The sequence below is a fragment of the Sminthopsis crassicaudata genome, chromosome 3 (genome assembly GCF_048593235.1).
Source record: "Sminthopsis crassicaudata isolate SCR6 chromosome 3, ASM4859323v1, whole genome shotgun sequence".
Classification (NCBI taxonomy): Eukaryota; Metazoa; Chordata; class Mammalia; order Dasyuromorphia; family Dasyuridae; genus Sminthopsis; species Sminthopsis crassicaudata.
This window is the reverse complement of record NC_133619.1, coordinates 496,325,704-496,350,582: the sequence shown is the minus strand read 5'-3', so window position 1 is coordinate 496,350,582 and position 24,879 is coordinate 496,325,704. Positions and strand designations below refer to the sequence as shown.

The window sequence follows — 24,879 nt, the reverse complement described above, 5'->3', positions numbered from 1 at the left end:
TTTTGAAAATAAAAAGCTACTTTGATGGTGCTCTTCTTTTTCTAAAAAACACCATCAAATTCCATCACATCCTCCATGTTTCATGCATTCCCTTCCTGGGAAGCTTTCCCTCATTTCATCGGCACATAAATGGTCTTCATCTTGTCACCTTGTAGCACCTATAGCATTTTTCATATGAACCATTTATTTAGTATTCATATAACATCCTGTTATGTTTGTATATGGTATCTAGGTGAGAAACCTAGATTGTAAACCTCTTGAGGGCAAGAACTCCTAGATATTTTTGTCTCTTGTGTAGTCAGTAAATGTTGATAGCGGGAACAAGCTAAAGGATTTTTTTCTATCCAAAAATTGAAAAGACTGCATACCTAATTGCCTTAATTAAAATATTGTCTATGAATTTCAGACCTTTTATCTTAAACTTGTCAAGTATGAAATTCGGAGTAGATTAGATGATAGTAGAGCACCCTATTGTACAATTCAGTTAGCCATGATGTTGAGTTACCCTGTGGGAAGTGAATATGGTAAGATGTCAGTACTCTGAAGGTGGATTCCTTACTTATGAAGGGAATTTCTTTTGTTGATGAAGGCTTGATAATGTTAAGTTGTTTGTTATATGGATAAGGAAAAAACTTAGAAGTGATGTATGTGCAAAAATGTGTGTTGTATGTGGATATGTTTGTATGCATTTTTGATGATAATTTGCTTACAGCATCCAATTTTTCATAAGAAGTATTGTGATTTAATACAAGGCTTCTTATTCTACTTTTTCTACTCATGACCCCTTTTCACCTGAGAAATTTTTATGCAACTCCAGGAATTTAGGTATATAAAAAAGGTTTACAAATCAAACATTTACTGGTAATAAATCATAATTCTGTGACTGCCACATTCAATCATGGCCCACAGTTTAAGAAGCTTTGATTTAATGAATAAGAAATATTATGAGACAGCTAGATGGCTCAGTGGATAGAGTGCTGTGGGGCTGTCATCAGAAAGATGCAAGTTCAAAGCTGGCCTTTGCTCTGTGACACTGGGCAAGCCACTTAACCTCTGTTTGCCTTAATCCATGGGAAAAGGAAATGATAAACCACTGCCAAGAAAACCCAATAAACAGTACAGGCATGCTGTAGTTCATGGAGTCATAGAGTTGAACATAATTGAATAATTGAACAACAACAATAATAACAAATTGTGATTTAAATCACTGATATGTGCAGAGCCAAGATAAGTGTCTAAGTTTGGGTTATTACAGTTCATACAATCACCTTGTTACAGTTCTGTGCTACATGTACAATCATTGTTGGTTAGAGTTAATCTTTTCACTTACCCTTCTTCAAATATTCCAGGAAAAATGGTTTTCACTGTGATAGCTCACCTTACTCCCATATTGCAATACTGCAATCTCTCAACACACCACAAATATCCATAACTTGATTTTCAGAAAATGTTTTCAATGTCATTTGATAGCTGATGTCCAGAAGTTAGAATAGAGTGAACAACTCATAGTCACTCCCAATAATACTCCTTCAAAGAAAAACATTTATCTATTTTGGTGTGTTTTGAGTAAAAATGGGCCCTTAATAGAAGACCCTAGTAATGATATAAATTTTAATGAAATAGGTAACTTAAAATACAATTTTTGATGTATCTTAAATTTTTAATTATTATTTTAAAAATATTTGTTGCATTGGCAACACAAATAAGCCAATTAAAGGAATGGTGATACTCTTTTTTACATTTCATAATGCTCTATTTCTGACAGATCAGATATAATAACTATTTTTCTGAAGTTTAAATAATAATCATTTTGTATTAGTCATATAACATAAAAATTACAATAAAAATTAAACCAAAAAGAATTTATATTTTAATTGTTGACACAAATTTATAATGTTCTTTTCATATTAAAAATTGTACTATACTTAGTTTTTTCCCACTGTTTATGATAGTTTAAACACACATGCAAATACAAAATTAAAATTAAAAGTACAAAATAATAATATTGAAGCAAAAGATACTGGTCTATCTAATGTATTGTTATATAACAGAAGACATTGTGCCCCACATACTGTGTCTATGAAGGAATCTCTTCCTGGTATTTCTCAGGAGATATAAGTTTTTTACAAATCCCCCCAAAATCAGATATAAAATCAAGGGAGAGAATGCTAATTCCCCTTTGAAAATTAAAGGTTAGCAACCAGTGTAAAGATGTTACTAATTTGAAGGAACCCCCTGACATAAAGTCAAAAGCGAGAACAGGAAATGTTGACACATAGTGGAAGGTTAAGGTTGACATTTCCAGGAACTGGGACAGGAATATGTATGACAGAAGTGGCCGCAATTTAATCAGTCAGTCTTGCTTGTAACTGTTGCCATGTTTTAAGAATGTGTTCATTGCCCTGTCTGAAGCTAACAGTGAGATATTCTTGCAAATAAAATATTAATAAGTTTATATGCATAGTATACTTTATATCAGTCTTATGGGGGTGTTCTAAGAAACAATATTTTGGAAGTAAAAGAAGTGTTTAAATTGGCAGTTTTAGCTAGTGATACTGTATAAGAGTTGTTAACCTTGCTAGGAGATTTGAACATTATGTTATTAGAATTCTACCCAACAATGTTTGCTAACATTTTTTCAGTATTTAAATATTTGCTGTAGACTATAGTTCTCTGTGAATACAACTCTAAACTTAATATCTCTTATTTAACACTATTAGTGTTTTATTAGATATTTATGATTATTAGTAGAATAGAAAGAATATTGGAAGTATTTTAAGAAAGATAAAGAAACTAAACAGCTCATTACAAAAAATGTTTTAAATCATTGTTCCACTATGTTTGCTTATAATATTAATAATATATAATAATTAATAAACTATGTATTTATTAGCTATTGTTTTTTTTACAGAAAATCTCTGAAACTTCTAGTATAACTATCATAGAAAAATGATTTACTATTTATTACTAAGGTCACTCCTTTAAAAACATAAATAAAATATTATGAAAAATACAGAATAAATTGTGATTCTGGCAATTCCTAATGATTTCTTGTTCCCAAATCCCCTAAGTTATATCTCTTGGAAATTTGGAAATACTTGTCCTATAGAATATGATGAGCTGTGTACACTTTGATGGCAACCATCCTTCTTTAGACAGGCTAGTTTAAATTTAAACTTGTTACAGTCATAAAAGTAATGATTGAGATATAGTTTATGAACAAATGTAAAGAAACAGTGGCTTTTTTGTGAATCTTTAAAAATTTAGGTAAATCTCCCATAATTTTTAAGCAGCCAAGGAGGAACATATTAGAAATTTTTAAAAGCAAATATAGGAAGGACAAAAAAAAGTTAACTCTTCAGAACACTGAAAATGTGCTACTAATATCAATATTTAAAGTTTAATATTGTTAAACTTCAATGTAATCTATGTCATCCCATCTCCTTTCTCTGTGTCTGCATAAACTCTGCCCCATTCCTGGAATTCTCTCCCTCTTAACCACCACCTGTCGACCTAGTCAGCTACAGATGCCGTGGATAGAGTACTGGGCCTGGAATCAGGAAGATCTGAGTTTAAACTAGCCTCAGTTACTAGCTGTGTAACCTTGGGCAACTCACTTAAATTTTGTTTATCTCAGTTTCTTTAACTGTAAAATGAGGATAATAACAATACCTACCTTGCAGGATTATTGTGAATTATCAAATAAGATAATATTTGTATAAGCACTTATTTAACAGAGTGCTTAGGCTACTTGGATAGAATACTGGGTCTGTAATCAGGAAGATTCATCATCCTGAATTCAAATTTGGCCTCACACACTAGTTGTGTGAATCTGGGTAAGTCACTTAAGCTTCTTTGCCTCAGTTTCTTCATCTGTAAAATGAGCTGGAGAAGGAAATGGCAACCACTTCAGTATCTTTGCCCACAAAACCCCTGATGGGGTCATGAAGAGTGTGACATGACTAGAAAAAGAGCGAGCAAACAATTAGTTAATACTGAAGTCAACCACTTCAGTATCTCTGCCAAGAAAATACCAAATGGGACCACAAACTGAACAACAACAAGCACAGTGCCTGACATGAAGTAGGTGTTATAGAAATGCTCATTCCCTTCTCCTCTCCCTTTTGAATTATTAGTATCCTGCAAGTTTCAGCTTAAATTCAATCTTCTCCAAATGGGCTTTCCTAATTCCTCCAGTTATTATCCTTATTCAACCCAATACATATTTTTTATATATAACCTCTTACTCATCTATGAGCACATTGCTTCCTCCTAGTAAATATAAGCTATTCAGGGGGGGGAAAAACTGTCTCACTTTTGTATTCCTATCTCCATCATCTCTAGCATACAACATCTGACATATATCAGCTTCTTAATACATGCTTTTTGGTTAGACACAAACACTACCAAGATAAAGATATACAATCCCTGTCCCCATGGAGCTTATCAATTATAACATGTATACAAATAGCTATAATGCAAGGTAGGCCATAATGAGTGTAAAGTCAAGGTACAAAGAGCTCAAGAAAAACAGGTGAGAGAGAACTTACACTAGGAGAATCAAGGAGCAAGACGGCTTTTGGGGACAGGAAAGTGGGAATTTTAAGTCCTACATTTGACATCTACAAGTTGTCTCATGCTGGACGAACTAATACTTCTCAGTGGCCTAGAGAGCTCTCTTAATTCTATATTTACTGAGAAGCTAGCCTGAGAAAGAATTTCCTTACTTTGGAGCAAACTCTCTAGACCAATGAATTTAAAGGTTCAGTTTCTATTCTAAAAGTGATTACCTAGTTAATATAAAAATGTCCACTGACTTTAAGTTGTCTTTAAATTAAGTAGCTAGAACAATTAATATGCTTGACTAATTACATAAATCAAAGTAACTGAATAATTAAGATTACAAACAGGAATAACTAGGTGGCACAGTGGACAGGAGGACCTGAGTTCAAATGTGACTTCAGACACTTGACAAGTGTCTGAGCTGGACAAGTCACTTAACTCTAATTGCTTTGCCAAAAAGAAAAAAGAAGACAAATGTTATTTATAGATTTATTTGCCAAGATGTACATAAATTTTTTTTTAATTAGAAAGCATATTTAATCACACTGTTCTCACCAAAAGAATTGATATTTTAATATTAATTAAAAGGCAAATAGTGCCTTTTCCCTAGGGCACTGAAAGTTATGGTCATACAACTACCATATAATGGGGTAACCTGCTAAATATCAAGCTGTTTCTCAATTCCTTACATTGAGCTAAAATCAAGTTCCTTGCAAATTAAATAAATTACTTGTAGTTCCACATGTTCTCCTCCCAAGCAACAGAAAATTTTTAAAAATGTACTTCCAAATTGAAATTTACTATTTCTGAAATTTCAAAGTTAGTGATTAAGATCTTGGTCTAGTTTAAGTTATAGTCTAGATAATGTAATGAAGAGAGCACTGAATTTGCAGTTAGTCCTGACTCAGACACTTACTGGCTATATGATGCTGGGTAAGACACTTAATTCTTTTCATCCTTAACTCATTTACAGGCAAGTTTTCTCATTTGTAAAGTGAGGATAATAATACTTATTTCTCCAGCAAGGGGATTCTCTCAGGGGTCTAGGTATGAACATAAGGGGTTCAAGTTATCCTATCCCCAACCTGATCACTTTTACATTTTTGTGCCCCCTGAGGCAGGTCCCCACTTAGACTAATCTAAGGGAGTATAATATGGGAGACATAACCAGTGAAAGGTGTATCTGCCATCTAAAGACCAGATTAGAGAAGAGAAGAAAGACTTCATCTTCACTAGGGTGGCTTCCAGGGGAGGAATTTATTTTACCTGTAACCTTTTGCCAAATCCACCTATGAAATATAGAGGAGTTGTGTTATATGTCCATGAGTGTAGCATCTGCCTCCCATAGATTGGTGAACTTTTATTGAGACTGGTAAGGAAGGAACCTGAATCTATTTGTGAAGTTGGCTTAATTCATCTTATACTGTATATCTTGGCTTGACTTGTGCATGTTTAAATATTTTAATTATTATGCTAGTTGACTATGATGAGACAAGAGATTGTTTTCTTGTTTAAGTAAGTGTTCTGACACTTTGAGTAAGTGATTTAGGCAGTCAGGCAGTATAGTGGATAGAATAGTGGACAAATCTGACATCAGGAACTGATCAATATATATTAAGTGCTTACTGTGTGCCAGGTACAGTGCTAAGCACTGAGCACATAGAAAGAGGCAAAAGACAATCCTTATCATCAAAGAACATACAATCTAATCCTGGGCAAGTCATTTAATCTGTTCCAGCCTCAGTTTTCCCAAATCTAAAATGGAAATAATAATGGCACTCACATTATAGGAATGTTGTGAGGATCAAATGAAATAATATTTGTAATAATGCTTTGCCATCCTTAAAGCACTGTATAAATGCTGGCAACTATTCTTGTATGAGAATAAGGCATCATGCTGCCTCACTGCCTGCACTGGGCAGATGTCCTGACCTCCTTTTTCAGTTCTTCCAAACCTTAATAGAGCTGCTTTGTCACACCTCTTTGCCCTTCATTTGTCAGGCCTGCATGTACATTTAAACTTTTTTTATTTGATGGGATAGTGATTTCAGGGCTTACATCTTGGCTATTTCAGATGTCCAATTCCATGTGGATACTGAGAGAAATTCATTCCGTATGTTTCTGATTCATTTACACTTAACTCATCAAAATGTTCTCTTTACTTTATGAGCCAGTCTATGGCCAAGACATCTTGTCGGCCTTTGAGTTGGCCTCTTAAAACATTTTCTATTTTATTTAGATATACAAAGCCAAAGTTCATAAAGATTGAGTTCATTCCAACCACTGGTTATAGTGAGATTAAGTGGCCAAGTATGAGCTGTTTCTTCTCTCTCCTTCTTTACTCCCCCTAACACTTTTCTCTTTCTCACACAATTATTTGAGCCTTTATGAAAATTTTTGTCTGTCTTATTTCCTATTTCCAGAATTCACTTCTAATAAAAGACAGCCAGCTAGTTTTAACCAACCTATCCATTTTCCCCACACAGTTGATACACATAAGACTCTGATTCTGGATTGTGTTCATCTAATTCTTTTGTTCCTTCTTGAGAGTTATGTTAATAAGGGCCCCGATTATGGATTCTCAAGATGTGGTTTTGGATTTTTTTATGGTGATTTTCAAATATCAACATTGTATTTTATTTGTAGAATCATGACCATCCTTCACAAAAGGGGCAAGGTTGTGATAGTGGTGACATGACACATGACACCCACTCTGTGGACAACACCATTTTTTCCTGATTTGGAGAAGACTCAGATTTGACATGGAAACTGGCAGATGCTGGGGCTGTTGTTTACATGAGAAAGTAGAGGAGATTGGGAGAGAGATATACAGAGTTGACTAGTCAACTGGCTTCTTTGTGGAAAAATGTTCCCAAGTAGTTTTGTTCTATGCCTCCAGCACCAGGCAACCAAGCTGCAGTTGTGATTTATAAACTTGTGAGCCTGTATCTATAGGAACAGGTGTGTGTGTGTTAGAGTGTGTGTATGTGTATATGTGTGTGTGTGTGTGTGTGTGTGTGTGTGTGTGTGTGTGTGAATGTGCTTGCTCGTTCCCACATATGCATGGATCAGCAGAACTGTTTCTATTTATCTCTGCCTGTGTGCATTTCACTTCAGATTTTTCCCCCATGTATCTCTTTATCTGTCTGCACCTGTGTCTTTGTATGTGTTTGTGTCTTACATGTGTTGTTTGGAAGCTTTGTGCAAGATATATAGGCCAGGAATTTTTAATCCATAAATCCATCAAGCTAGAAACTTACAGATACTTATCCATTCAACACTCTGGCACTTGCCTGTCTCAGCCAGAAATGAGAGTACATTTTAGGGGTTGTTTGTAAGAGGAGGAGTGGGAGAGAGGCTCTCAAGAGCTTGTCAGAGCACATCTAACCTTTGAGAGCTCTATTTCTGGGACAGTCATTGCTGAAAGGAAAAAGTCCCCTCTCTTTCCCCTTTAGGAAGGAAGGACTTGCCATATAGCTGAGCAGGTGACTCAAATGTGTATGTCCATACCCTTGTTCAAGCATATAAACTTTATATATGACTTAAAAAAAAAAGTAAAACTGGACTTCCAGTGCCAAGGTGGCAGACTGAGGAAGGAATCCTCTGCAGCCCTCCCAAGCAACCAGAAAACTGCCTCAGAATTAGTTCAGGATCAGGGAAACAGCTTACCAGCCCAACAGAAAAGGCCTGTTTCACTAGGGTGATAAGGGAGCTAGTCCAAGAGCAGTAGCAGCAGCCAGCCTCACATCAGGGTACTGTCCAGCAAGACCCCACCACACCAATGATTTTACACACACCACAAGCCACCAGCAAAGCTTTGACACCACTGCTGACCATTAGGGGTGACCAACAAAATACCCTGCCCCTGGAGTCTACCAGCCGAGATACCTTGTTTCCATTGCACCCCAGCAGCTAGGTCCCACCTCTGAGGCAAACCAGCAACAAAATTTCTCCTCCAGGTGTAGCCACCAGAAAGATTCTGTTACTGTGGCAACTCAGCACCAATGCTTTACCTTGGAGCAGGTCATTAGCTAAACCCCATACTGCAAGCCAGAAGGGAAGACTATTCTCCAGAGAAACACTCAACTAAACCCTGAAGCTCATTGAAACCCAGAAGTAATACTCAGAAAAAGCTTGGGACAGTATAGGACTAGAGCCCAAACCTCATAAAAAAACACCATGTCACAAAAAAAGACAGAAAAAAAATGAGCAAAAGAAATAAAGCAAGTTTGATTATAGAAAGTCACTATGGTGATAGGGAGGATCAAGACATAAACCTACAACAGGATGATAGTGTCAAAATAGTTACATGTGAAGTCTCAAAGAAAAATGTAATTTGGTCTGAGGCCCAAAAATAATTCTAGAAGAATTTAATGGGAATTTTAAAAAGTATATCAAAGAAAAGAAATGAGAGTAATGAAAGAGAATCATGAAAAAAGAGCCAATAACATAGGAGGAAATATGTAAAAATTTACTGAGGAAAAAAAAAACTCCCTAAAAATAGAAATTGGTTGAATGGAAAAGGTAGTACAAAAGCTCATTGAAGAAAATAATTCCTTAAAAATTTGAATTGACCAAGTTGAAACTACTGATTCTATGATACTTCAAGATATAACAAAACCAAAAAAGTAAAAAAAAAAAAAAAATAGAAAAATGTACAATTTCAAGATATAATGAGACAAAATCAAAAAAGTTAAAAAAAATAGAAAAAAATATGAATTTTTTCACTAGAAAAACTGACCTAGAAAACAGATCTAGTACAGCCATTCTGGAGAGCAATTTGGAACTATGTTCAAAAAGTTATCAAATTGTACATAACCTTTGATTCAGCAGTGTTGCTATTGCGCCTGTATCCCAAAGAGATCTTAAAGGAAGGAAAGGGACCCACATGTGCAAAAATGTTTGTGGCAGCTCTTTTTGTAGGGGCAAGAAACTGGAAACTGAGTGGATGCCTATCAGTTGGAGAATGATTGAATAAACTATGGAATATGAATGTTATAGAATATTATTGTTCTTATATATAAGAAACAATCAGGAAGATGATTTTAGAGAAGCCTGGAGACCCTTACATGAACTAATGCTAAATGAAATGAGCAGAATCAGGAAATCATTGTACACAAAAACTTCAATATTATACAAAGATCAATTCTGATGAACATGGCTCTTTCTAACAGTGAGATGACTGATGCCAGTTCTAATGATCTTGTGATGAAGAGAGCCATCTACACGCAGAGAGAAGACTGTAAGAACTAAATGTGGATCATAACATTAACATTCTCACTCTTTTTGTTGTTGTTCGCTTGCATTATGTTTTCTTACTCATTTACTTTCCTTTTTGATCTGATTTTTCTTGTGCAAAAAAGAAAATTGTATAGATATATTTATACATATTAGATTTAACATTTTAACATGTATAATATATATTGGATTGATTGCCATGTAGGGGAGAGAGTGGGAGGAAGGAGGGGAAAGTCTGAAAGACAAGGCTATGTAAGGATCAGTGTTGAAAAATTAATCCATACATATGATTTGAAAATAAAAAACTTTAAAAAGAAAAAAAAAGAAAATAGATCCAGGAGGGATAATATAAGAATTATTGGACTATCTGAAAGTCGTGATTAAAAAAAAAAGATCATATTGGTACTAAAATATTCTTTGAGAAATTATCAAAGAAAACTGTTCTCATATTTTAGTACCAGAGGCCAATATATAAAAGAATATACCAGTCACTACCAAAATGAAAACTCCCAGGAATAACATCGCCAAATTCCAGAGCTCACAAATCAAGGAGAAAGTTTTGTAAGAGGCCAAAAAGAAACAATTCAAATAGTGTGAAGCTACAATCAAGATTACATAGTTAATATGATAACTGCCACATTAAAGAATTTGAGGGTTTGAAATATGATATACTGGAAAGCAAAAGAGTTAGAATTATAAACAAGAATCACCTACCCAGAAAAATTGTATATAATCTTTCAAGGGGAAAATGTAAATTTAATGAAATAGTGGACTTTCAAGCATTTTTAATTAAAAGACCAGAGGTTATTTTTAAAAATTAACCTCTAAGCACTAGACTCAAAGGAAATATAAAAAAAATAAGAAAGAATTGAGAAAAAAACACAAGAAATTCAATAAAGTTAAACTTTATATTTCTATATGAAAAGAAAATTTGTAGCTCTTAGCAACTTCATTGCTATAAGAGCAATTAGAAGTATATATAAACAAAGGGTGTAGATTTAAGGTGACTTTGGTGGGATGATACCTCCTTCTCTTCCCCAAAAATGAAGAGATGAGAAAGAAAATTGCTCTAGAAGAAGAAAGAGGGAGAGATTGAATAGGATAAATTATTCCACGTGAAAAAGCTTATTATAATTTAGGAGAAGAAAATGGGGGAGATGGTGGGAAAAACTTAAACTTTATTATCATCAAAACTGGCTCAAAGAGGGAATAATATACATATTCAGTTGGATATAGATATATATTTTAGCCTTTAAATAAAAAGGGATGGGGATAATAGAAGGGTGAGGGGATACTGAGAAAAAAGGATGATATTGGGGAATGTAATGATCAGAAGTAAAGTACTTATGAGGAGAGAAGAGTGGAAGATAAGAGAGAGGGGAGAATAAACAAGCAAAAAATTAGCATAGAGGGAAACACCCAGATACTTATCTTAATTATAAATTTGAATATGATGAACTCACCTGTGAAACACAAATGGAGCAGAATGGATTAAAAAAATTAAAATACTACAATATACTGCCTCCAAGAAACTATCTGAAGCAGAGAAATACCCAGAGGGGAAGAGTAAGGAGTTGAAGCAGAATCTATTATGCTTTAACTGAAGCAAAGAAAGCAGGAGTAACAATAATGATTTTAGATAAAGAAAAGGAAAAAAATAGTTCTAATTAAAAGAGATAAATATATATATATGTATATATATACATATATATATATATATACATACATATATATATATATATATATATATATATATATACCTTGCTGAAAGGTATCATAGACAATGAAATTATATCAGTACTAAACACATATGTACCAAATAGTATGGCATCTAAATTTTTTAATAAGTTAAATGAATTACAAGGAGGAGAAAGATAATAAAACTATACTAGTAGGGAACCTCAACTTTCCCCTCACAGAACTAAATAAATCTCACAAAAAATAAACAAGAAAATGGTTAAGGAGGTGAGTAAAATTCTGGAAAAGTTAGATATGATAGATCTTTGGAGAAAATTGAATGGTAATAGAAAGGAACATATCTTTTGTCTCAGCAGTACATATGACTTACAGAAAAACTGACCATATAGGATATAAAAACCTCATCATCAAATGCAGAAAATCAGAAATAGTAAATACATCATTTTCAGATCATAATGCAATCAAAATTATATTCAATAATGGACAATGGAGAGATTAAAAATTAATTGTAAATTAAATAATATAATCCTAAAAAAAAAACCAAGTGGGTCAAAGAAAAAAATCATAGAAACAATAAATCATTTCATTAAAGAAAATGACAACAATGAGAAAGCATACCAAAATCCATGGGATGCCACCAAAGTGGTTCTTGGAGGAAAATTTATCTCTCTAATTTCTTACATCAACAAAATAGAGAAAAAGTAGATCAATGAATTGGGCATGCAACTATAAAAGAAAAACTAGAAAAAGAACAAATTTTAAATTCCCAATGAAATATCACATTAGAAATAAAAATCAAAGGTGACACTAATAAAATTGAAAATAAGAAAACAGTTGAACTTATAATTAAAACTAGAAACCCATTTTGTGGAAAAAACCAACAAAATGATAAAGCATTGGTTAATTTGATTAAAAAATGGAAAGAAGAAAATCAAATAGCTAATATAAAAAATGTTGAATTCATGACCAATGAAGAGGAAATTAAGACAATTGTCAGGAGCTGTTTTGCAGAATTATATATCAATAAATTTGAAAATCTAAATGAAATGAATGAATATTTACAAAAAATATATATTCACTCAGATTAACAGAAGAAGAAATAAAAGACTTTAACTAGAGAAAAGAAATTGAACAAGCCATCAATGAACTTCCTAAGAAAACATTCTCAGGGCCAGATGGCTTCAAAAGTGAATTCTACCAAATTTAAAGAACAATCTCAACATTATATAAAGCATTTGGAAAAATAGTTGTGAAGTAGAACCAAATTCCTACTAAATTCCTTTTATAACACAAATGTGGCGCTGATACCCAAACTTGGAAGAACCAAGACAGAGAAAGAAAATTATAGACCAAATTCCTTTATAAATACTAATGCAAAAGTTTAAATAAAATACTGGCAAATAGATTACAGCAATGTATCATAAGGAACATACACCATGACCATGTGGGATTTATATCAGGAAAGCAGAGCTAGATGATTACAATGATCCAAGACAATCCCAAAGGACTAATGATGAAGTATAATATCCACCCTTCAGAGAAAGGACTGATAATGATTAAAAACAGAATTTGGAACTCAAAGACTTAAAAACATTTTTTTAAATAGTAGAGCCTGAAAATATTTGTATTAGTCTATGAAATTTGTTTCTGATAACTTGGTAAAATGGAAAGAACAATCCAAACCATTCAAGCAAGTTTTTATTAAACACCTATTTTGTAAAGGGGATTGTTATGTTCTGGGCCTATAAAGAAAGAATAGAAAAGTCCTTGTGTTCAATGAACTTATGTTCTACTGTACTTCTACTGTACAATGATTGAACATACTAGTTTTGACTAAGGGCAAAACCTATAGCTTCTCAGAGGCACATACTGAAAAGGAGGTGCTAATGTCCAATGAAATGGCCACTGTATCTCAGAATTTGTGACAGAGAAGAAAGCAAGCCATAATATGACATGTACCTCAAATTTTAGAAAGTCAGATTTTAATGGATTTATTTATAGAAAGAATAAGTAGCATCCTATGGGAAAAAATGCTATAGGATTAACCCAGTACAAGAGGAAGAGAAGTTCTTGAGAATGAAATTCTAGAGACATAAAAAGCAATATTTTTTTTTTTGGATAAAAAGGAAAGTGAGGTTGTTAGAAGAGATTGATACAGATATACTTTTTTGCCAACTCATATTTAAAAGACATGTACAAAAGATAGAACCAAAGACAACTGACAGGAGATCAATGCTAAAGTGTTATCAAGGTTGAAGTAGTTAAGATCTGAATAAAGGATAATGAGAGAAGATGGAGCTAATTATCTATTATTTTACTTCATTTCTTTTTCCAAGGACAATGATCTTTTTAGTCAGAAAAAAACAGGACAAGAATGGCTAACAAATAGTTAATATTAATTATTTCACTAATTAATTAGTACAGGAGGTCAAATAGCTGTTCTTGATTAGTTCAATCATCAGGTCCACATAAACTATATATTCCAGAGCTTTGGAAGAATTGATGAATGAGATTGCTGAATCATCGTGAGTGACTTTGAAAATGGGAGAGACATAAGATTAAAGAAGAGAAAATTTTGTCTAGTCTTAAAGAAAAAAAGAGGGGAATGGAAACTATACTAGCAAACTATATAAGCCAGTGATTTTGATCTTAATTTTTGGAATAATTTCAGAATGTTATTAAAGGGATGGTTAGTGAGCATCTGAAAAGGAGGCAGTGATTACAGAAACAGGATATTAAGTCATGTCACACTAATTTTCTTTTTTGAAAAAAAATTACTAATAGTAAACTAGGGGAATGATATAAATATAGTTTATAAAGCCTTTCATAGATTTTTTTAGCATATTATAGTAGATAAAATAATAAGATTAATGATAATGCAATTAGGTGTAATAATCAAAACTGGTTGAATAGACAGACTCAGAGAGTAGTCATTTGTGGCTCATTGGTAACTTGGAAACAGGTCTTCAATGGCAGCACAGTGGATAGGTAAAAGTGCCAGACCTGGAGTCAAGAAGCCTCATTTACATGAGTTCAAATCTGGTCTCAGACACTAGCTGTAAGTCACTTTACCCTGTTTGCCTCAGTTTCCACATCTGTAAAATGAGCTGGAGCAGGAAATGACAAATCACTCCAGTATTTTTGCCCCCAAAATACTCAAATGGAGTCACAGGGAATCAATTTTAATGGAGTACATGAGGGATGTGCATTTGATGATCTAATTTTTAATATTTTGTCCAGTGACTTTAACACTTGCGTAAGGTTCTTACTCAATTTTTAGATTGCACAAAGGTAGGAGAAGTAATCAAAATGTTAGAAAACAGAATCAAGATCTCAAAAGATCTCAACAGATTAGAACATTTGAACAAATAGAATAAGATAAAACTAGATAGGACAAATTTAAAATCAGGAGCATCAGGAGGCACTTTTTAACAATTAGAGTTATTCTAAAATAGACTAGATTGTCATAGGAAAGAGTGGATTTCCTGTCTCTGGAGCAAAGTCTGGATAACTACTTGCTGGGTATGATATAGAAAAAAAGATTCTATTCAAGCAGGGGTTGCACTATAATGGTTGCTAAGATTCCTAATAATTCTGAGGTTCTGTGATTCTGTGAAAAAATTATTAGAAATTCCATTCATTTTAGTTTATTCATTTCCATGTCTACTTTTCTCAACTAACAACATATATTTATTTAATCTGAGATACTCGTTTGTAATAACCATTACTATTTTTCAGTAAGAGACAGTGTTAAAATTTCACATGAACACAAGAATGATACATGAGAAGGGTCCAAGTCAGTATTTTCACATGACAATCCTTGAGTATAGAGTCTTTTTTAAGCTAATGAATATCCTTCATAATATAAGCAAGACCCTCATGAACGAGTTTACTAATTTTTCCTTGGCTTTAGATCAAGTTTGGATATTAGACTTAGAATACATATTTCTGTATAGTTCTAACCCAAGGCCTAAAGGAAATACAATTAAATAGAACAAAAATAAAACAGGATAGGATACTACAGAGCCTAAAGTACATTTCTTTTTCTTCCTATTGCCAATGGCCAAATCAGCCTTTAAAAATAGTCTTCCCATTTTCATTATTTCCAAAATACGTGGATTTTTTGTTCCTCTAAATTTATTTTGTTTAGTTCTATAAAATAATACTTTAGCATGATATCAAATGTATTGAAAAAATTAGGCAATATTGTTATTTTTATTATGTTAATAAGGCCTAATTATCAGCAATTATTCTTTCTCTAGTTATTTAAGTCTTTATTTTAAAAATGTTTTGTAGCTGTATGCATATAATTTCTATGTGTCTACATACAGTGGTCATTTTGAATGTCATTTCTATATTCTCAGCAGGAATATACAGGTGAATGATTTTTGTAGATTTATTTTATATCCTGCTACTTTACTGAAGTTGTTGTTTCAATTGGATTTCTTTTATTTGAAGCTTTAGAGTTCTCTTAAGTAAACTTTCTGCCATTTGCAGAAAAAGATCATTTTCTTTTTTTTTTTTTGCCTATGTTTATCACTTCATTTTCTTTGTCTTAAACATCAAATTATAGTAGTGAAAATGGACATCGTTTTGCCCCCTAAAGCCTCTAGTATTTCTCCACTGCAGATAAAAAAAAATTTTAAATGTGTCTTAGGTTGTTTAATGTTTTTTAATGTAAATGTGTTTTGCATTTTGTTAAAAACTTTTTCTGCATCTAGTTTTTCTAATTTTGAACCAACTTTATTTTCCTGATATAAACCCAACCTACTCATACATAGTCTGCCCATTTTTTTAGTTATAAAGAAATTAGTCTTGTCTTTATGATCCCTTTGGTTATCCTTTTCATGTACCTGCTTGTTCATTTTATCTCCTAGGCTCCCCTTCTCTTCGGGCATACCCTCTTCTCTCTGTGATCACCCGACAGCCTCCTGTTATCTCCCACCTGGTCCCTGCCACCCCTCGTATTGCCCAGGCTTTGTCATGTCGCCCAGCCACAGAGGCTACCTCTGATGCTCCAGCCAGCGAGGTCCCAGCCAGCAGTGAGTCTGAGACTGAACAGCCAACGCCCAGGTTGAAAAAACCCCGTCGTAGCCGTACCATCTTCACAGAGCTGCAGCTCATGGGATTAGAGAAAAAGTTTCAGAAGCAGAAATATCTATCCACACCAGACAGGTAAGCTCTGGAAAAGGGAAAGGGCAACTCTATAGATTTAAAGCAGAAATAATGAGAAAGGAAGAGGAAGAACTCTTTGGGTGGGCAGTCACTAATTAATTCCTAGTATTAGTTATAAGTCTGTTAATGATATTTGTTTTGCAGGAGAGAATCCTTTTTTAGAAAAACCCTTGTATTTTCTGATATTTTCAGTGAGTTACCTGCCGGACTATGCTAAGGATTCTTATACAATTCTGCCCTTTGCTAAATGTTGGGAATTGGAATAGAAGATCCCCAAGATTCCTTCTAGCTCTGAATTTCTGTGAGTCTCTGGGCCAGTGGTAGGATTATTTTCCATAGCTTGCTGTTTGGTGACATGATACCAGTTAAGGTGATCACAGAGAGCCAAGGGGACTGTTGCTGAAGTCTGTACTTGCCATATCCCCAGCACAGTCCCCTCAACTGTTTCCCAGTGTGTGTGGCTACTTCAGTAGAAAAACCATTTGCCCAGGCTGCCATTAAGGTAATGGCTTTAACAGTATCTTCTTCTCTGCCCATGTTTTCCAGTCATTCAGGGAACAGAGTGAACCAGCATGCTAGAAATTCTAAGCTGTTTTAGTGAAATGGGCAAGTCCACTGGTTGGAGTCTGAACAGGTCTTGGCATTAGTGGTCAGGGCCTTTTGTGCCATTTTATGGGTGGCAGTCTTGGCTTAGATAAACTGCTTTCTGTATTTAAGTGTTCTGACTGTTGAATGCACTCTCATCACCTGCAGAAAAAGAGGAAGATGTAAAGAGGGTTTCTGAGAAAATATGTCAAATCTTTTAGAGGCTTCTCAAAGTCCTTGTTTATTTTCTTTCCATATTAGGTTTCATGTCATTTTCACCACTGAGTTAACAGGATGTAGAGCAAGAGTTCTTAATCTGGGGATCTGTGAATTTGTTTTACTTAATATTTTGATAATTATCTCAATAAATTGAGTTCCTTTGTAATTTTGTGTAATTTATACATTTAAAAACATTCTTCTAGGGAGAGTCCTTAGGCTTTGACCCAATGCCCAAGGAGTGATGTAACATGCCCTCCTGGCAGTTACAATTACTAGTCTGTCCTAGGCCCAATAGAATACCTTTGACCACTGACCTTTGCCGTGACAACTCTACCCGGCTCGCTTCCTCTGAGGCCTTCAAAGGTCTCTGGCCACAATCTCTTGAATCTATAGTTTAATAACCAATAGCACGCTCAAGAACAGCCACGTGTAATCTTAAAAGCCTTTATTATACCTACTCACATAATGCCCTGACTTGTTAGCTCCCTAGTGAACACCTGGTCTGAAGACCCACGTGTTCTCTACCAAACTCCTTACCTCTCACGGCTCCATCAGCTTGGCCACCCAGGCTAGGGAGCCAGGTTAAAGAGAGTGACTGCTGTCTTCAGTGGGCTTATAAAGGGCCTGTGAGGTCACACAGTCAACCGGCGAGAGAGTCAGCCATTACAAAGCTATCTCAATGTGGCCAAGATCCCACCCACAGGGCAGTCCTATATCCACAGAGATTACTTCCTGGGCCACTCAATCTCCTATTACGCTGTGGTGCCGCCCATTTAAAGGACCCTTACAATTCCCTTCTCTTGTTTTGCGGGAACCACACATCTCATCAAGCTAAACTTTTAGCACCAGCTATAGTTCACTTGATCCATGAGATGACAGAGTGTTATGCCCAAGGAGATACAAAGCAGCAGATCAGTAAAAAGAAGTATGACAATGAGAACTAGGCTCAACAGTGGCCCAAGTGTTCAACCCATTCATTAAAGTCATACTCAAGGAGATAATAAGCCAAAGAGGTTGGATGCCAATGAGGTAGGATGTCAACACTGAGGTGGGAAGTCAACAAGGTAAAACATCACAATTCTAGTTAACAATTAAATATCAATGAGGTAGGTTGTCACAATTCTAGTTACATTTATCACAATTCTAGAGCAATTCTAGTTTCACAGGTGCACATAAGCAAAGTCATGTCCATAACATTGTCTCAATAACAATGGCAGGTGGGTGTGTTGGTTTTTCACCCACTAATTTAAAAGCATAGTCCTTCAATAGAAAGCATAGGGCAAAGCCTCTCCCCAGGCCACCATATGGCAAGTAGCCACAGGAGGAGCAAGCAGGCCCATTGTCCATTTACAGTCTTTATATTGCATATCACCCAAGATAGTCCATTTCAGCTGCAACACTGGAACTGTGTCTGATGTCTCTGGTGTCATGGTCAGGAGGGACATTGCTGCCATTAGCGTCTGAAGGGCTGCGGACATCTGGCTAGTCCCTCTCGGCTGTTGTCTGGTCCTTCTCTTGGATCCTCAGGTCATAAATGTCTCTGGTGGGGATGAACTCTGCTGCTGGATCTGTACCTAGGAAGGAATGTACCCGGGGCCCAACTTGGGCCTTTCCAAATGCCATCCAGGCCTTTCCACACCACAGTGGAAACAAAGTTGTTGTCAAAAAGATTAACAAAAGTCAGACAAAAGTTAGTCAGTCTGTCACTTAGCTGCACTTTCTATGTATGGCCGAAGTGCATTGCTAAGGTAAAATGCAAAGAATTTAAAAATGTAAAACCAAAATAATTTAAAAGTGTAAAACTGCAATAGATTAAAAATGTAAAACCAAAATAACTTAAAAATATAAAATCAAAATAGTAATATAAAATCAAAATACTTTAAAGATGTAAAATCAAAAGTGTTTAAAAATGTAAAATCAAAATTTAAAAATTGCAAGCAATCACATTGCCACATCTTGTGCATATCCCAAAAGACTGAAGAACCCCTAATGTAAAGAAATCACAGGACTTTTAAGATTGGGAGGAATCTTATAATTCTACAGCTGAACTCCTTCATTTCTTTTTTGTTTGTTTATTTGTTTTTTCCCCAGTGGAGAAATTTATTTTTTGATTAAAATTGTTTATTTTCAAAACATATGCATAGATAACTTTAAACATTCACTTTTGCAAAATCTTGTGTTCCAAATTTTGTTTCTTCCCTTCCCTTCACCCTCTCCCCTATGGCAAATGATCCAATATGTTAAACATGTACAATTCTTTTATACATATTCCACAATTATCATGTTGCACAAGAAAAATCTGATCAAAAAGGAAAAAAAAAAGTAAATTCCTTCATTTCAAAGGTGACAAAATCAAGGCCAGAAAAATTATGTAATTGGCCATAGTCCCAAAGATAGTTAAAAGCAGGATTGGGATTTGACCCAAGGTTTTTAAAATCTAAATCAGTGCACTTTTCTTTCTATCACAGAGAAAGCCAGTAAAATTAAGATGAGTCTATTAAGCTCTTCTATAGTTGCTTGAGTCAAAGGTGTAGTAGGAGGAAAGAGTGAAATCACTGACTGAAAGGAAGTTGGGGATTAGTTGTAGATATTCCTTTTTTTATCCCTATGACCCCAATCCTTGACATGGCCTTAAGAGCCAACTACTTTACAGCTAAGTTAAATGGGCAATAGTATTTAATTGTATGATGTATTTAAAGGACTTTGAGATGAATAAGTAAAACCAACTACTAATTTCAGGCCAATTAAAGAAAGTCAGAGAAGCTTTTCCCTAGCTCCTAAAAAACCCTTCCTGGGGCCTCAGATACCTGCCCAGGCATCTCTCAGGTGCTCCAGAGACCTGTGCAGGATTGGCTCTTTTGCCTGGGGAGGTGGACACCATCTGGCAGGCACCCGAAGTTGCTGCCTTAATCTGCCATTATGGATATTCCTCACCTCTGTACGTGACTGAGGCTATGAGCAATCACTCCTCCCTGAGCTTTCTCCCTCTTCTTTGTTTGTTTCCTTGGTTTCCTAGGCAATCACATTTAGGTAAATATGCAAGGAAGAGAGAAGTTGTAACGGTGGCAGGTAGGGAGAAAGAGAGAAGATTAAGAGGCATATTTCCCAAGTGAGCTAATGCAGTTTGGTAACTAGTAGCAGGACGTGAACTGAAGCTTCCATTGACTAATGTACCTGATGACCTCAAGTGGACTGAGTCATAAAAAAAAGAAAGAAACTGTGGAAGGGACCTGACTTCTGGGAGACCAGAGAGATTAGAAGTCCAAGGATATTGCATATTAGGTCCAAGGATTTTTGGTGAATTGATGTTAAGGACACAATTCTCCTATGTGGGAGGAAAGGGCTAAGTTATTTGGCATTAGAAATTTGTTTGGCTTCAGTTTTTTGATTGTTTTCAATAAAACTTTTTGCCTTTTAGTAGTCTTGCCATGGGGATTGGTGAATTGGAATGGATACTTAAGAAAAAATGACTCTGAATTCAAAATACCCAGTTCTATATTTTAATATTAGAGATTTCAGTTATGGCCAGGACTCGGAAGAGCACAGTTGGTCAGCCAAAGGGATAAAACTATTAAAGAGATAACTTAGGTTTCTATAGTTGAGAGACTATAGAGATCATTGAATTATGGAGGGTCAAAGTTTGAGTTTGCAAGGGACCTCCCTATAGAGATTTAATGGTCCAGCCATGGCAAAGCTGAGATTTGTGAAGTGACTTGCCAAAAGTTCAACAAATAATAAAAAGCAGAAGAAGGAACCAACAACAAGAGGAAATATAAGACTAAAGGTCTAAAGAAGCATAGAGCAGCAAAAGAATCATAGACTTATAGAGTTAGAAGAATACAGTTAAAAGGGATGTCAGTGCCTAACTTATCTCAGCAACTAAATGACCATACATGAAAAGAACCTTCCTTATTATAACATCTCTGAGAAATGTGCATCTAGATTCTACTTAAAGACCCCCAAAGTAATGGAACTTACCCCCTTCTAATGTAATTCATTCCAATTTAGGACAGCTTCAATTTTTTTTATTTTTATTTTTTGCTGAGGTAATTGGGGTTAAGTGACTTGCCCAGGGTCACACAGCTACGAAGTGTTGTGTCTGAGGCCAGATTTGAACTCAGATCTTCCTGACTTCAGGGCTGGTGCTCTATCCACTGCACTACCTAACTGCCCCAAGAACAGCTTCAATTTGAAAGATGTTTTTTCTGACCTCAAGCCTCTCTTCAATTTCCAATGCTCCTGATTCTGCCATCTGGGGCCAAACAGAAAAAAAATCATATCTTCCCTCCACATGACAACCTGTCAGGTATTCATAAGAAGTTATAATGTCTCCCCCAAGTTTGTTTGTTTTCCCAGTCTAAACATCCCATTTTTTTTCAATTCTAACAGAAGTTATTCATTAAGTGTCAATTGGATACTCAGTTCTGAGGTAGAGGGTGAAATATGAGTCTGGTTTCCTGTCTCAAGAAGTGTATATTTCTTGAGCAGTACTAGGAGATCATTTTACACTTCAACAATGATACTGTATGAGGATGTATCTGATGGAAGTGGATATCTTCAACAAAGAGAAGATCTAATTCAGTTCCAATTGATCAATGATGGACAGCATCAGCTACATCCAGAGAAGGAACACGGGGAAATGAGTGCAAAATGTTTGCACTTTTGTCTTTCTTCCCAGGTTATTTTTGCCTTCTGAATCCAATTCTTCCTATGCAACAAGAAATTCGGTTCTGCACACATATATTGTATCTAGGATATACTATAACACGTTTAACATGTATGGGACTGCCTGCCATCTAGGGGAGGGGGTGGAGGGAAGGAGGGAAAATTCGGAATGGAAGTGAGTGCAAGGGATAATGTTGTAAAAAATTACCCATGCATATGTACTGTCAAAAAAAAGTTATAATTATAAATTTAATTTAAAAATGTAAAAAAATCCTATTCAATACAGCTAAAAAAAAAAGAAGTGTATATTTCTAACTACAAATAGAATTGACATATATGAAGCAAGTTAAAAAGAATAAGGAGTTAAATTCAACCATGTTGCCTCTAAGAGCAGGGGGAGTTTTAAGAAAGAGAGAGATTGATTTGGGTTAGAATAGTGAGAGGATATTTCTTAGATAGGCCTTTTAGAATATATAGAATTTATATAAAAATATATAGTCTTGTATTTTATTTCCAGTTTGGATGTTCAGCCAAAGCTTTCACCTTAGAGTTCCAGAGTTGAAATATATCAGGAAGATATATGTAATTTGTAATGAAGGGATGGAAATGCCTTCCATCTTAGTGAAATTTTGGAGGTAGAGAATTGTTCTTAGAAAATTGGGGGATGAGGATCTCTTCTTAACCTCTAGGGGAGGGGTTCTTGGTCTTTCCAAGGAGTCTGTGGATAAATTTCAGAGGGTCCATGAAATTTGATGGGCAAAAAATTACATTGTTATATCCAGATTAAACACCTTTGATCAAGGGATTCTCATCCATAGAAAGTTTTTCAGGAAGAGCTAATATTGATTTTTGTGGAAGAGAAGGGCTGGATTAAACCCTGGAGGACCCCATTACTGCCTGCCTTCCTTTTCCCATTATCTCATTACATGTCTGTATCTTTGCCTTCTAGGTTGGACCTTGCCCAGTCTCTGGGACTCACTCAACTCCAAGTAAAGACTTGGTATCAAAATCGCAGAATGAAATGGAAGAAAATGGTAAAAAATCTTTTTTTTTTTTTTTTTTTTTTTTTTTTTAAATAATGCCATTCCAAGGCTTTTTTAGTGTTTGGAAGCAAGCTATGTGTTGTTGGGGAAATAATTTCATTTCTGGTTTATTTTCATCAGTTATGAAACGAGGGTGGTATCTATTCTGAAACTGAAATTCTCTGAAATTTGGTTGGATGGAACTTTTCAAAGTCTCTCCTTGGAGATGGGCAAGGTTATAAGATTTATAGCTGGATGGAACCTTAGAGATCATTCAGTCTAAGCTCTTCATTCTGTATATGAAGAAATTGAGACTGAAGTCCCACTGAGCTAGGATTCAAATCTAGTTTTTTTTTAACTTCAAATATAGTGCTCTTTCTCATTCCATTGTCTCTGCTTCCAATGTTATTTAATATAAAGTTGACCTTGGATAAAGAGAAAGTTAGAACTCCACTTCCTTTTCCTATTAACAATGTCATCTCCACATGACATCCTTATCATTCTAACACCAAGAGGAATAGCATAAATAGAAAGAATTTCAGGTTGGGGTGACTAAGGATGATAGATCCTTACAGTGTCTCTACATTCACATTGTCTTCAAAGACAAGCTTTCTCTATGTGTGGGGAGTAGATATAGGAACAGGATTTAAATGGAATTAAAACCACTCCAAAGAGACTGTCCTCTACCTTTCCTTCCCAGAAAGGGCAGTGTTTGTTTCCCTCCGTGCCAGTTGGATCCTCTTTGGGACAAGTGAAACCTAAGAAGGCTTTTTAAAAGATAGATTCTTAATGTGAAGATTCTGCCTAATGAAGCATAAACAAAATGAGATACAGATACAAAGGCAAACACATTTCCTTTTAATAAATTAATCAAAAAGTATTTGTTGAGCACTTCCTCTGTCCTATAATCCCTTTGATAAATGACTATTATAATAACTCACATTTACATAATACTTTTAAAAGATCTAGTAAAGAGTGGGAAAGATCTAGGAAGACCTGAGAATCAAGAAAAGCTAGGTTTAAGTCTTCTTTTTGACACATACTGACTACATCCTCTTGGACAACTCATTTATTCCTTCTATGTTCCCAGGCACCTCTCTAAATCACCAGGCAGTAGCTGTTCTGAATTCATAAAAGAAAGTTCTCTCATTTGACTAGTACATTATTCTTGAAATCTCTGGGTTTGGTGTTCATTACTAATAGCTGCTTTAATAATACATTGTAAAACTTTACCAGGAATTCAAGACAAGATCACCAATCTAAAAAATAAAAAAGGAATTTCTCTCATCCTCAGTTCCCTGTCCCAGTGAAATCAGGTCACAATATATCTTTAGATGTATAACTTTAGACTGGGTTCGTGTCTCAGAATTTTCAGTCTAATTGGAGAAACAAGACACAGGAAATGATTAGGGAACAAAGGAGGACAATGTATAATTGCATATGTATATGCATAAATGTATAATTAAGTGTTAAATTGTACTGCAGAGAAGGGAGAAACTCAAGTGGGCTGAGGTAGTCAGGGAATGCTTCCTGGCAGAGTAATGTGATCTGGGATTGAAGGATGGGTAGGATCTGGATAAGTGAAGGGGAAAGGGCTGGGAAGAATGTGAACATGCCATGCATATTCCCAAGGGTGAGACCACATAGGGCACAAGGACAGGGAGGAGACGGGAGTGACTAATGGTAACTTCTTTAAGATCAACAGAGTGTGGGA

The 24,879-nt window shown here is 35.0% G+C and overlaps 1 protein-coding gene across 2 annotated transcripts in view; it reads left to right on the top strand.

Annotated features, from left to right (window-relative positions):
* The window catches only part of BARX2 (BARX homeobox 2), an 81,017-nt gene that overhangs the window by 45,026 nt on the left and 11,112 nt on the right, over positions 1 to 24,879 (top strand). For both annotated transcript variants that reach the window (XM_074303808.1, XM_074303809.1), the window contains exons 2-3: positions 16,377 to 16,674; positions 23,093 to 23,177. In XM_074303808.1, coding sequence (XP_074159909.1) covers positions 16,377 to 16,674; positions 23,093 to 23,177 — 383 coding nt within the window. The remainder of the gene's footprint in view (positions 1 to 16,376; positions 16,675 to 23,092; positions 23,178 to 24,879) is intronic.